Source organism: Pangasianodon hypophthalmus, chromosome 18 (genome assembly GCF_027358585.1).
Source record: "Pangasianodon hypophthalmus isolate fPanHyp1 chromosome 18, fPanHyp1.pri, whole genome shotgun sequence".
Lineage (NCBI taxonomy): Eukaryota > Metazoa > Chordata > Actinopteri > Siluriformes > Pangasiidae > Pangasianodon > Pangasianodon hypophthalmus.
Window position 1 is genome coordinate 5109296 of NC_069727.1, and position 14327 is coordinate 5123622.

The window sequence follows — 14327 nt, forward strand, 5'->3', positions numbered from 1 at the left end:
ATTTTTCCTTATGTTTTAGATTGTTGTCTTTTTGCCAGATACTTTCTGATTTAATTTATAACTTTTTTTTTTTTTTTGGAGCTAAATTGCAAAAATAGAGGTACATTTTAGTTTTAGCACATGTGTACAGAGTGAGGAAGTTTACGTGCTGGGATAAAACGTTTAACACCTGGGGCACAAAGTGCTCAATTGGAGGGGCAGGAGATGCTACTAAGTGTCCCCTTTTACCTCTTTGGTTGCAAGAACTTCATCAAATTCTATTACAAAGTTGAGTGATTTTAAATAAACAAACCCAGACAACACCAAGAAGGACTTTCAGATCTATCTGGAGAACTGTATCAGGATGCAGATTTTAGAATGACCTTCTCCACTATATGAATACAACTTTATAAGCTCTGTATTTTCTTTCACTGTTATATTCTTGGCACGGTTTTGCATTTTCTCCCACATGCCAACCATCCTCCTAGCTTTGTGAAACACTAATTAACGCAGTGGGCTTAGCTCTCCCAGGGTGCTCTCTCAGACCTGATATGGCCGGTTTAAGGAGCTGTGGCGGATTAACTTGCACTGCCTGGGTGGTGAGGCGGCAAGAAGCTGACATGATGCCTCTGAGAAGCCCTGAACAGTCAGAGGCCATGAAGTCCTGGCCTGGAGATCATAGGAGCATGTGAGCTCTGAGGATTAAGCATAAAGTCAATGAGGCTAGAACTGTGTGAAAGACTCGAGCACGATTAGACTTTAAACAGCACGTAATTAGCTCTGCTCCTCTGTACTGCGTTACTTCCCAAGCCCTCGGCTCAGCTCCCTAAATCCTCTTTTCCACCGTAGGGCTGAATGTTTATTCTGTGGTGGTAACAGAGTGGGGAGGTGTGTGTGTGTGTGTGTGTGTGTGATGATTATAATATCAATATTGTGATTTTTTTTTTTTTTTATACAATTGTTTAACAGTTTTATTTAAAATAAATAATGAATAACGCCAAACTGATTGGAGGTGCTGACATGATGTTAAAATTTTGTACTTAATCTTTAAAATTGTACAAAAACATTTACCATTTAAAATTTAAAAAAAACACGAATTAATTTATTTTTGTAGACAAAAACAGCTAGAAATTTATTCGCACTCCCATATATCACGACGTGTGTATCAAGGAAATGCCTACGAGAATCATGATATTTTTGTCATATCGCCCACCCCAACAGTAACTCTGCTTCACGCTGAGCCATATCACACCACCCCATTGTTGATTCTTTTTCCAACCTATGCTCCCAAATGTTTAATGCAACACATACAGAAAGGGGGAAACCCTTCATTTTTTCGTTCTTTTTTTCCACACTATTAAAATAGTTTAATAATTACAAATAACGTTGGCCATTTTGTGACTTGTGCCAATGAAGGGACATTCCTAACACCTAACACACTATAAGTCTTGTCAGAATAAGTTACATTTCCGTGCCTTATTTAATTTATCCTATGGGCATGCAAGCTTTTTTTTTTTTTGCTTGAGTGTTTATCTAAAGAAAGACTCTATACAGGCTTGTGCCTTGCTTGATATTTTACAAACGCCGTCTCTTCAGCGTTTCGGGTTCTTACTTTCTTGCCACAAATCTGGAGACAACAGTCCCAACACACCACAAGCCAAATGCTTCCAGTTGACCATCTGAGGAATTCTTCATTAAGACTTATTCCCCTGTCAACAGCCATCTCCCATCGGGCCCTCGGACATGTTCCCCACTCCCAAACAAATGTGGGATGAGAGTTAAACATTTGTTCGGAGGGAGACAACTGATCTCCGCTAACACTGAGCTAAGACTTTGAGCCGTGATCTGAGAGAGAGAGAGAACAAAAGAATAAAAGAATGCAAGAAAAAAAAAAAAACAGAAAGAGTGAGAAAACCTAGCCACATCAGACAAGCTTGGAGTACAACAGGATCTGACCGCATCGCATCTGGAGAACAGGCAACAGAGAGATAGTGACATTTAGACTGCGTGAAATGGAGAGGAAACATGAAGATAGAATAATGTGTTGGAGTTCTCATCTTTACTGCTTCTCTTCTCTCGTCATCACTGAACAAACCTTTTCCATTTCCTTTTCTGCTACAGATTTTGATCAGTATATGGCATCACATGCTAGTTTTTGATGATTCCTCCAGTCGATTGTCTCATAGCAGCTGACTGAGCTTCATCAGTGGACTTGTTCCTCTTGCTATGATCTTCTCTCGTTACCAAAAACAGAGACCCGCCAGGACCCCCCTCCTCCTGCTGATACAGAATGTATCAGACCAGCATTCATGGCTGTATTTTCTCTGGGCGAAGACGTTTTATTTTGGAAGCGTGTGGTTAAGTGTGAGGGCGGAGTAGATACACAGCGTTCCCTGTCTGACCGAAGCCGACTTCAAGCTTTCTGACAGCCATGTTTGGACATTGCTTCTGGGGCCTGCTTCTATTTTTCTTCTTTCGGATTAAGAAGCAGAAAGAGGGCAAGGGTCTTGGTTTTTCTTTTTTTTTTTTTGCGGCCACGTCTACTATAAAAAAAAAAAAAAAAAAAAACTCGAGCAGAAACGGTACGTGTGCGTAGAAGCCATCCCCAAGGAAACTGCAGACCTTTGGAAATTGCTGGAAAAGTCCTTAAAATGCCAGTTCTGACTCATTTTTCCCTACAAACGTTTCTACACTTGTTTTATATTCTCTGTGTACACCAGCTGGCGTGTGCTGTACTGTTAACGTTAAGAAGGGGACAATATTGCCAGCTCATGGACGTCTACTCAGAATTTTATATGCGTGTTTGAAAAAATGCATACATTTTTACACGCAATAATTTACTTTAATCTCACTGTGCATTACAAATGAACGCAAAGCACCATGTCTAAAGAAAATGTATTTTCTTGGTGGCCCAAATTTATACCAGTAATATACATCAGCTCTTTATGCGTTAGCTCCAGAGTTCAAAACTTGCCACATGGACCTGCTTTAATCATGCCCAGAGAGCAAGGCTTGAAGCTGGGACCTTTAAAGTTTTGAATTCTGGAGTCACAGTCACCTTCTAGCGGCTGGTTTATTCAAGGAGTTTCTTCCTTAGCAAAGATAAGACAAGTACAACACTACAGCGCTGTCATAAATAAGACTAAGGCATGATTAGAGCTGAGAGACAGAGATAGATGAGAGTGTGTGTGAAAGAGTGAAAGAGGAGTCTGGGAAAACAGTAAGAGTGGGAGAGATATTTGGATTGCACTTCATGGGAGGAAAAAGCCGTTTAAAGTGGCACTCAGAAAACCGTTTGGTTCCTATAGAGCTTACTGCCCCTCCAGACCACTGTCCTTAAATACTACACACTGCCGTGGAGGAAACACATGCATCTTATGACTCACAACATATTCAGCTTCGCTGAGTTCTGGACGATAAGACAAAGGACTTGACCGGAAAATAATCATCTGGAGAATAATCCAACACAAAGCTTTACAACTTCCCATGAAACCCTTAACCATTTTTCCAGCAGCGAGCTTATATAGTAACTTCTGCAATGACAGGTTGCTGCTTAAAAAAAAAAAAAAAGCCGCACGAGGTTTGAAAATAAATGTTGTGAGAGAACAGACTCTTACTTCATCTCCAGAACCTCCTCCAGGTGCTTCCTGCGCTCGGCTCTCAGTGTGGTCAGGTGGGCCTCCTTCTCCACCAGGGACTGCTGCGTGGACGAAAGCTTGGCCTTCATAGACTCCAGCTCCTGCTTCACCTTCTCCATCGCTCCTAGCAGCTCCTCCATCTGCGGAGACACAAGTTATACACACGGAATTAAGTGACGGACATGACTGAGGGGATCATAGTCAATCACAGACACTGAAATAAAACACAGATATAAAACCAAAAGGACAAAATAAATCATAAATCACTGGTAAAGTGTGTGATACAAAAGAGAATGAGTACAGACAAAAAAAAAAAGGAAAACAAAACACAGTGTGACAAAAAGGAACATAATGCCACACATTAAGCCATTAAAGTGTATGCACACACAAACACACACACACACACACAAACCTTAACCTCAGCAATCAAAAGGAAACATTTTGGTTTCGTTCGGTTTTTTTTGTTTGTTTGTTTTTTAAATAAAAGGTGCAGTTTTCCTCTTGGGGACCAGCCAAATGTCCCCACAAGGTCAAAACTATCAGGCATTCCTATCCTTGTGGGGACATTTGGTCACCACTAAGATATAAAAATACATGCCCAGAAACACGCACGCACACACACACACACACACACTCTTTTGAGGAACTCAAAGCAAAGAACTACACAGTTGCTGTATGAGTTCCTGCGTTTCAGGAATTGTAGACAATTATGTAAAATAACAAAAAAAACAAACTGAGCTACAGATCTGATATTTCAGAACAAGATGAAAGCACAGCATGTTTATTGCTTTAATGTGATGTTAACATTAATGTATAAAGGTTTTATACCACTGAGAAACTGCACGCTTCGAGTCTTTTTTCACCAATTTCTGCAAGCACTGTGCCACTTGACGCATTTACAAAACTAACTGAACCAATTGAAGTGTCACACAATCTTTCCATTTTACCTCTGATATAAAACCAGCACCACCATTGACTTTTAGCTAAATGGAGGTTTTTAAAATGCCACATTCCGTGAGGCTTGTGTTGGACCAATCAGTGGTGTCCAGTACATCAATTTCCACTCCAACAGTTCTTGGCCAACAGAAAACTACACACTCTTACGCAGGAATCATGTTTCAAGAGCTGAAAATGGAAATGCGGCTCAAAACTTCCTGGGTTCCTGAAAAAGTTCCTAAAAAGTTTTCTGCGGTGAAAATGAGCCTAAGGTCTGAAGCTGAATAAAACCTTCATGACTCAGCACTGAGGTTTACGATTTATTGGCGCCTTCAGTAGTTTTGCTCTGGTAAAGGTGGGTGATCTCCAGCTCGCTTACATGATGGTTTTCGTTTGCAATCTGTCTCTTTCCGCAGTGTGAATGAATGAGACGAATAAATCAAACAGCCAATGGCGGGTTTATGTATTCATGTAAGGAGAGGTTTAGCGTGCTGGCTCAGAACAGTTCTCATAGACTCCTCAGCGGTTGCGGTTCCGACTCTGATACTTTCTGCTGAAGTGACAGACGTTGGTCGGAACAACCATTCCACATTTTTTTTTTTTTTACCTGAATTCTACCCTTCTGCCTACTCACTCCTGGTTCATGCCAATGCCTTTGAGATATAGTTACGCCATCAATTTGTCATCAAAAAGATCTTGCTGGGTGTTTATAGAGCTTCTTCTCTCCTTTTGCAGCGGTGTTTCACTAGAAGCCAGATAATGTTTCATCGACTCTCTCAGAGGCCCACGCAGTGGAACTCTGGCTCGCAGCTTGCTTCACTATTACAAACACACAGCACTGAGTCCTGACAAGCTGCATAAACTCAAGAGGGGATGAAGGAGTCAGTATAACAGAATTCTGTCTGCAGCGCTGGAAAGATTACAAATGTAATCCGGTACTGATGACAATTACATAACACATACTGTAACTCAGTAATGTAACTGTTTAGATTATTTCAGAAATGTCAGCTAATTTGATTACTTTTATTCCCATCCTGACATGCATCTCCCTTCTGAGAGTTTGCATTGTAAACTAATCATATTCACTTAGCAATTAGAGCTAGTTAGCGTGGAGCATCGCTGCAAATCAATACTGCAGTTCTCCTCACTGATCCCCTTCATCCCATGATGAAACATTTCTATCCTGATAGGGGTGTAGTCTCTTCCAGGATGACTCTGCCTACATCCACAGGGCAGGAAGACTCGGTGAATGGTTTGATGAAGATGAAAATCATGTAAAACCTTCACAGTCAGCAGATCTCAGCCCAACTGAACACCAATGGGAGATTTTGGAGTGACGTGTTAGACAGCACTCTCCACCACCATCATCAAAACACCAACCGTGGGAAAATCTTTTGGAAGAACAGTGTTCAATGCACCAGTACAGTTCCAGAGAGATGAATGATAGATTCCAAGGCACATTAAAGCTGTTTTGGTGGCTTGTGGTGGCCCAATGTTTAGTGCCACCAGTGTGTGAGTGACAGGGTGCGTCATTATAAGAAAACAACAAGTGAGGCGAGTGGTGTTTCCGTCACCAAGTTTGTTACCAAGACAGTGGTAACTCAGTGTTAAAGCACTGGGCTACTGATCACAAGGTGATCAGTTCCTTAAGCAAGGTGCTTAACCTTTAAATGCTCAGTTGTTTGTTGCTTTGGACAAAAACTTCAGCCAAACGAGTGTGCCTAGGCCATTTAAAAAATGAGGTTTTGTACACATTTTGCCTACACTCTAAGAAAGTAAAAATTATATGGCTGCCAAAAACACATGAACTCCTTTCATGGAGTGTAGCTTATAAATAAGGAGCAGCTAATGCTTGAGGTTGGGGTGGCAGTTTGGTGATGCTGGGATTTAAACTCACAACCATGTGATCAGTAGCCCAGTGCCTTAACCACAGAGTTACCACTGTCTTGGTAACAAACGTGGTGAAGGAAACACCACTCACCTCATCCGTTATTTTTTTATACTGGGGCGCACTGTCACTGGTGGGACCGTAAGCTAAATATCTACACACAGGTGACAAAACAGAGGGAAACCAACATAAAGTTACACTTCTATAAAGCTGCATCAGACACTTTTTACTTATAAGACTATTTTTGCTTCCAATATTGCTGCAACACTACATAACAGTTTACAGTCCATTGTGCAATAGCTTTTCCACACAAGAGTCCTGTGTCTCCTGTGCATCTATTGTCCTGCACTCATCTCACACTGTTGTTTGTGTATTTACACTGTATGTAGTCTTGTATACTGTAATACTGTATTACGTGTTGCACCGTGGTCCTATAGAGACAAAATTTCGTTCCAGTGTATACAAGCTATATAGAAGACTTCAACTTGACTTGAAATCATTCCTTTCTGCAAAATTATATTTTATCAGATCAGTAAACAAAATTGATAGTTGCTAACATAAAAGGGTGAATAAATTAAAAGGTAAATTTGATTGAAAATCAGTTAGATGGGATGGGATCTACTTCAAGAAAATACAGTGTGTAGATGACAATGCAGCAAACGCAAGTTTTATATATATATATATATATATATATATATATATATATAAAACGTGTGTGTGTGTGTGTGTGTGTGTATGTGTGTGTGTGTGTGTGTGTTTGTGTGTATAACAGAGGACACTGCTTTCTCTTAGTCATACTGGTTATGCAGTAAATCAGATAATTACAAAATGATGTCAAAATCTAATCAGATAATCATTAAAAATCTGTAATCTAAAAAAAGATACTTTAAAATGTGTCTCCTTCTGATTAAAAGTAAAGTTTTGAATAAACGTTACTCCATAATCCAGATTAAATGTGGCCTGTTATTACCAATTTCACAATTTCAAAAACATGTGGCCATGGTCGACCAAATGATCGTGTGTTACCAGTTTAATCATTACATTTTCATATAAATACTGTACACGCAGTTAGTCAGAATGTCTCTGCAACGTTACTCAAGGTTCGTTCTCATTAAAGGGCTTTGAATTATCAACTATTTGTATTTATATCACGTCATGTGACAGAATAATATTTAGTAGAGTTTTAACTTGGCTACTTGCACTAAAAAGTGTTTTAGATGATGAGAATTTGACCACAATATTACTACATTATTTATTTATGTAATTTTTTTTTTGCTATAACACATTATTTATTGCCAAGTAACCTCTGTGTGTTTCAGTAATACCTTTTCTATATTTCTTTATTACTTATTTATACCACATCTTCCTTAGAGAATTCTTGACCATCTAAAATGCAGATTTTTTTTAATGCTTATAATATAAAAGTGGCATAAAATCAACAGAAAAGACTGTATTGTCACTGACACACTCCAGAGTGAGAGAGAGCGCGCTCTCTCTCACTCTAAGAACCACATTTTTGTTAAATGACCTTCAGTTCAGCCCCCTGGTGGTTGGAGGGAGCACAAGAGCTGGCAAAGCGCTCAGACCGGTCGTCTCCCATAACTCATCAACCTAATGTACTGTACCATGGCCAAGCACTGAAACACTAATGTCCAGCGCTACAAAACGACACTGAAGCAAAATTTATACCTGCCGGTGCCTCGCTCCTCTCCACTGACCTCATTCCTTTCTCTCACATTTGTCATCACACCATCCTCCGTGACAGAGAGAGAGGGAGCACTAAACAGTAGGACCAAATTCCTAGTGATGGAAAACTGAAGCTGAGCAGCTGATGTCTACAATATGAGGTCTAGAAAGGCTCATCCAAAAAGTCTTAGTAACAAAATAATACAAAGAAAAGATACTGCAAGAAGTCTTTAGTAAAGTGGCTTCTGACTGCATTTAAAGTTTTACAGGCAGCCGGTTGTAAATAATGTTTTTAATGGTTCTACAGGTGGACAAATGCTTAGTTGCCCAGAAATCGAATTATGCTAAGAGTATTGAATGTGTATAAGATTGTGATCATCTTTATTTTTAATGTAGCACATCATGTTTGCCACCTTGACAAGAAGTCTCTTTTCACATGGCACGTAAAAGATTCGCTTCTGGCTAGCATCTTTATTCTCTCTTGATATGGTGAACTGTAAGATGACAGCATGATGTGCTAGTGAGTGAGTTATATGATGGATTTGTATTGTTTCCCCCCCCCACATGCCTGCATGGTCCTGATTCTGAAAAGATGGTCTGTTATCCATTCATGCTAATTAATCTTAATCCATGTAATAAAACAATTCTACTGTCAGTCAGATTGCACCACGGCTGATGTGTGCAGTGCAGCAGACTTCAGGGATCAGAAGCATGAGCTATAGTTATAGCACTGAAGTGTGTCACACCACTGTGGAGTGCATTAAGTTTAAACACAGCTACATAGCAAATGAAAACTTTTGTTATGGGAAAACATAATATGGCACCAGAATAAGACATAAAACCTTTTTGGTACTACATATAACCTTTTGGTAAAAGTGCAGGAAGATGGCTGGACAGACTGACCTTATTGTACCAGATCTATGGCTACTACCTAATTGCTTTCTTCATTGCAATTAGGATCGTATTGCTGGGCAGAAATGTTTTCCTTAGTAAATGAACATGAGGTTAATATCATTTTGTAGATCCAGAGTAAAAGGTCTGGATGCCACCAGGAAGGTAGTTTCCAAGACTTCCCCTGCTTCTCTAACACTGTTCCCTCCAAGCTGCATGTGTGCAGGGCTATGCACCTCTGATAATGCTCCCAGGCAGGGAAAAATAAAGTAAGGCTCCTGAGTGGCATTCCCCCTAGTGTCAGGAGATTGCAAGTTTGAATCCCAACGATGCCACAGCCATCCTTGGCCGGGAATCCAAGAGATCATAATTGGCCATGTTCTCTGGGTGAGAGGAGTGGCATCCTGCCTCTCCCCTATCAATCACAGCAATGCTAGCCAATATTGGGCGTCTGTGAACTCATGCACGTGGAAGACTGTGGATAGCGCATTCCTACAAGAATGTTACGCAACCCAGTGATGCAGCATGGGCAGCAGTTCAAAAAGATTTGGTCAGCTGGCTTTACGTCTCAGAGAAAGCACATGGCAGCCTTCACCCTCCCTGGTTGGTAGCGGTTGTATGATAGGGAAGAGCTGACTGGAAGGTCGGAACTGGCAAGACCAAATAAGGGAGAAAACCCACAGACAACACAGCTAGTGTTGCTAGTTAGCCAGCTAATGCTAGCCAAGCATGGGCAGTGCAGCAGCAACATGTGCAGCTCGTAGCATATTTCTGCCCAAATGGCAGAACTGTCTGCCCAATAGAAATACTTTTTGCTCTGTAAGAAAAAAAATAATTAGAGGGAACATTGTTCTCTAGAGGAAGTGAGCAGACCAGGCCCCTCCTTTGGGCTTCCCATAAGCATGGGGAAACATTTAAACTTCGCCAGCATCAGTTTCACAGGCTACAGACTGTGGTGAGATGGAGAGATAGAAGAACTGCCAATCAGTATTGAACATCCCACGAGAGGTATGGAAGGATAGGAAGAAGGATTCTTGTGCGAGAACTCCTTAAAAGAAAACAGTGTTTCACTGAAACAGGCTTTCATAGCTCTTAGGCATAGAAACACACACACACACACACACACACAAATCAGAAGAACAGCTGCATAATGAATCCATGATGTGCAGCAGTAGATATGGTGTCACTGTTCCCCACAGGGCAGATATGGAAACCAGAGCCATCTTCTGTGACCAAAACCTTAGCCAGAATCAAAGGACATGATCGCTTTTACTGTAAACGCACTCAGCTAAGGCTGCCTGGATCTCGCTTCATGCGCGCCCTAAAGATAAGTCATTCATTATGAGATTAAACCTCACCTCAGCTATGTCTGTTATTCATGTGTCAGGCATTTGATCGTCTGCCAAATGCAAAATCAGACACACATCTAAATATATGGAAACTTTCAAGCTGATCAAAGCGAACTTTCAGTGTCTTTCAACATGAAATTTCCTCCTGTAGATGAAGCATTTGAAGATAAAATAAATGCGGCTACATGCTCAGATTGTTTTCTCAGGGGAATATGAACTAACATGTGATGTTAGTCAAGCCACGCACCAATTTACGACCACTTATTTATGAAACGTTGGGCTCATGCCTGCGTGATGATTACACCAGTCATCTGCAAGCAGACTTACAGATTGCCGATGCTATCAGGAATCTCAGATGGATTCCATCTATCAGATATCAAGCTGACGATGCCGGGGTGTTCTTCCAGAAAAATGTCATACTTGTCTCGTAATGCATGTTTTCTATAAAAAAAAGATAATGTTAGTCTTTTATAAACTCACACAACTATCCAAATGACACTGAAAACAGACTCTAGAATAAATTGTGAATAAACTCTGGCAGGTTAAGGTCACTTTGCTGCAAACTTCATTGCCAACATAAGCTAACTTGACAGAATGTCTGAGACAAAAATTCATATTTAAGCCATACTTGTGAATGTTCACAAGATGTGTACTACCATATTCAATATATTTGAAGCCAGAATAAAAAAATAGGCCTCTGTGTAAAGTCATTGTGGAACTTCAAACAAGTCTCTTGGTTATTTGGTTAACTACTATGTGACAATTTTTTTTTTTTTTTGCAGAGCCAAGAATGCATTATGTCCAACACACTGGCTAATTTTGTGCAATAAAATGCAGAGGAAGGAAAGATGAGAAAGGTATCCAACTAGAAAAGGTAGGAGATGAAGACAAATCAAAAGAAATAGAAATGGAAAGACACAGCTGGATACTGGCTTTCTTTATGCTATAAGCAGGATAAAAGAGAAACAAAATGGTGAGTACACTAATATGAAAAAAAAAATTGCAATGTTGGAAGAAAACTTGAAAAGAAGAAAAGGAGGGATGAAATGAAATAGGAGCAATGCTTTTTTCAAAACGCAATGTTCCAAATGGTTGAAAACGCTGATGAGGGGCAATGCATTGATTTAAATGGGGCAAACAATGAAAAATGCACCAGAAAAAAGAAAAAAAAAAGAGCTGATCCTTTCAATCGTTATGGAAATGAACAAAGCGAGAGAGCAGCTTCCTCAAATATGAAACAAATCAATGGCTTTTAGTAGCTTCTTTAGTTTTTTAACCGAATGATGCTATGGTGTAGTATACTTGTTTAAAAGAGCAGAAGTGAATTAGGGAATGAATGTTAAGCTCTGGATTTGTTACTGGTGTGTTACACCTGATATACTGAGAGTATAAGGCCAGCAGTATTTTGAGAGTCTGGAGATCAGCTTAGGAGCTCCAAATCACAGCCGCTGAGGGAAATCAAAACAAGAATTAAACTACTGCGGCATCATGCTTTATTCTTTACAATCCTTTCATCCTTTGTGGGGTTGAAAGTGAAGCTCAACACATTCCTCTTTGGTTCAAGACTCTGTTAGAGGTTCAGAGTCTAAAAATCCAGCTTCAGTTGAGACAGAGCTGCAGCAGCTGTGAGAGCTATTTTTTCCCTACACTAATTTCCATGTCTGATTTTTTTTTTAACTCTGTGTTGCTTCATGACCTCAGGGCTACAGGTCTTTATCTCTGAGCTGCCTTCACAGTGTCTCCTGTCGTATGGAGTGAGAGCTGCAAGCCTGCTGAAAGGAATCATTGGCCTTTAATTACAGGAGCTTAACCATGTCAAAACTGTCAATGCATGTCTTGAAGGGCTCAATTAAAGGTATAATTAACATAAGACATACTTTTGTGATAGAAATAATGTAACAATCATTAACATCTAATTATATAGCATGTGGGGGTAGCTGTACAATCAAGCAGTAGTATAATATTTCTGAGAGGTGTGTCGGTGATGCAGACGGTAGTGTTGGATCTTCTTTGTGTTCTCTGTATGTGTGCGTTGGGGGGGTTTCCTCCAGTTTCCTCCTAAAAACATGCAGCTGGATAGAAAGTAACTATAAATTGCCTCTAAGTCTGAATGAGTGTGTGTGTGTGTGTGTGTGTGTGATGCCCTGTGAAAGACTGGCGCTGTTGTATCCCTGCGCTGGGATAGGATACGGATCCATCACAACCCTAACCAGGATAAAATGTTTATAAAATGAACAAATTAACAATATTTCTGTGCATTGTTCCATTGAGGGACAATGTTTGGAAAATGACTTATCCATATAGAAAAATAATTAACCAGCTGTTTCAATGTTTAACTCTTAACCTGAATGAAAGTTTGGGAATATGGTTGGGAATAGGATGGGAACTTGCTGAGAGGTTACTACTGAAGGAATCTTCCACAGTAACCCAAAGAAAATGAATCCATACACAACTTGTCAACAACAAACCCTCAAAACAAACAGATCACTCCTTTGGGACAGCAGTGAATCTGACTTCTATAATAGCCAAGCAAAAAATGAGAGAAATTCCAAGCCTGAGACAATGATCAACAGAAGATCATCTTCAGGGAACAGCCAATAAACTGTACCATGACAGTGGTTAAGCTTCCTATCACAATGTTTGGGTTGGAGTGAAACCAAAAGCCGCATACTTCCACATTTGCAAAATAATAAAAGGGGGCAAAATAATTGAAATCTGAAGAGCAGATGGGAAATAAAGAACATAAGTAAATCAGAATGGAATCATCCTTTAAAAAAAAGAAAGAAAGAAAAGAATCATATCATACCTTGAACCACTTAAAGTCGGCGTGGTTGGAGTCATGCATAGGCTCATGAAAGAGCTTCAAACAGGCAGCAAGCGGTGGAGAAGCAACAAAGAAAGAGAAGAGAGTAATTACAGAAGAAGCCAAAAAATCAAAGCTGTCTCAGCAGAAGAAACAGAAGCAGACGAACAGAACAAACCAGAACGGTCTTCAGAAACAAATCACGCAAACGAAAATTGGAAGCAGAGAATGGGGCGGAGGGGGGGGGATTGAAAAAAATAGAAATGAGAAAAGATGGTTGTATTGTGGTAAACAAGGAGTTGCTGGGACAACACAGGGGGGCTTCAGGGCCAAAAGGGCGTGTGGGGTGTGAAAAGAGAGAATAAACAGAAATCCATTTGCAGCGCCAAAGCAGGAAGGATGACAACAAGGAAGAACAGGAATAAGGGTGGCTATGAGACATCTGGTCATCCTGATCAACACTGGAGGAGGCGCTGAGGCTTTCTTTGGTCGGGTGCCTCAAGAGAGAACGTTATGAAGTATGTCATTTGAGTGCTGAATCATGTCTGGAGACTAGACGTGTATTTTCATGTGGTCTTGGGCAAACGCTTTCACTGGCCCCGCTCGAGCAGCTGGTCACATTTGGACAGGTCGGCCGTAAATCCTACCCCTGGGTTAAGTGATTGGTGTCACAGCACAGCGAGAGGTTTGTGTCAGAGGAAAACAGTCCTTTCTCCCAGAGAGGCCACATTTTGCCCTTAATTACACACGCCCATTACATTGGCTGGCTCAATGAGGTTTGGCGCGGTGCAAAAAACTCATGAGAGCATCAGCTAAAATAAGACAGCCCTGACCCTTCAGTGCCAGCGTAGTGATTTCATTTGATAGGCCTCTCTGCTGTAAGAGCAACTAATGCATGGGTCAAAATGGGCAAGAAAAACAAAATGAGGGGACAGGAGCAATAAAAATAAATGGTGAACAAAAAAGTGAAAAAGAAAAGTGAGATGGAAAGGAAGAGGGCTGTCAGGTTAACAAAGAACAGCAACACTCCCTTCCATGCATTTAGAACAAAAAGACTGACAGAAATTTGTACAGAGCCTGAATCCAACATGTGTGCTACAAAATCTGAACAACGAGAGAGCAGTAATTAGAGGAAATTGAAACCAGAGTTAAGGAGA

At 40.4% G+C, this 14327-nt stretch overlaps 1 protein-coding gene across 10 annotated transcripts in view; it reads right to left on the bottom strand.

Annotated features, from left to right (window-relative positions):
• Window positions 1–14327, bottom strand: part of erc1b (ELKS/RAB6-interacting/CAST family member 1b) — a 205380-nt gene that overhangs the window by 94503 nt on the left and 96550 nt on the right. For all 10 annotated transcript variants that reach the window (XM_053241656.1, XM_053241657.1, XM_053241659.1 and 7 more), the window contains one exon: window positions 3597–3757. In XM_053241656.1, the coding sequence (XP_053097631.1) occupies window positions 3597–3757 (161 nt within the window). The remainder of the gene's footprint in view (window positions 1–3596; window positions 3758–14327) is intronic.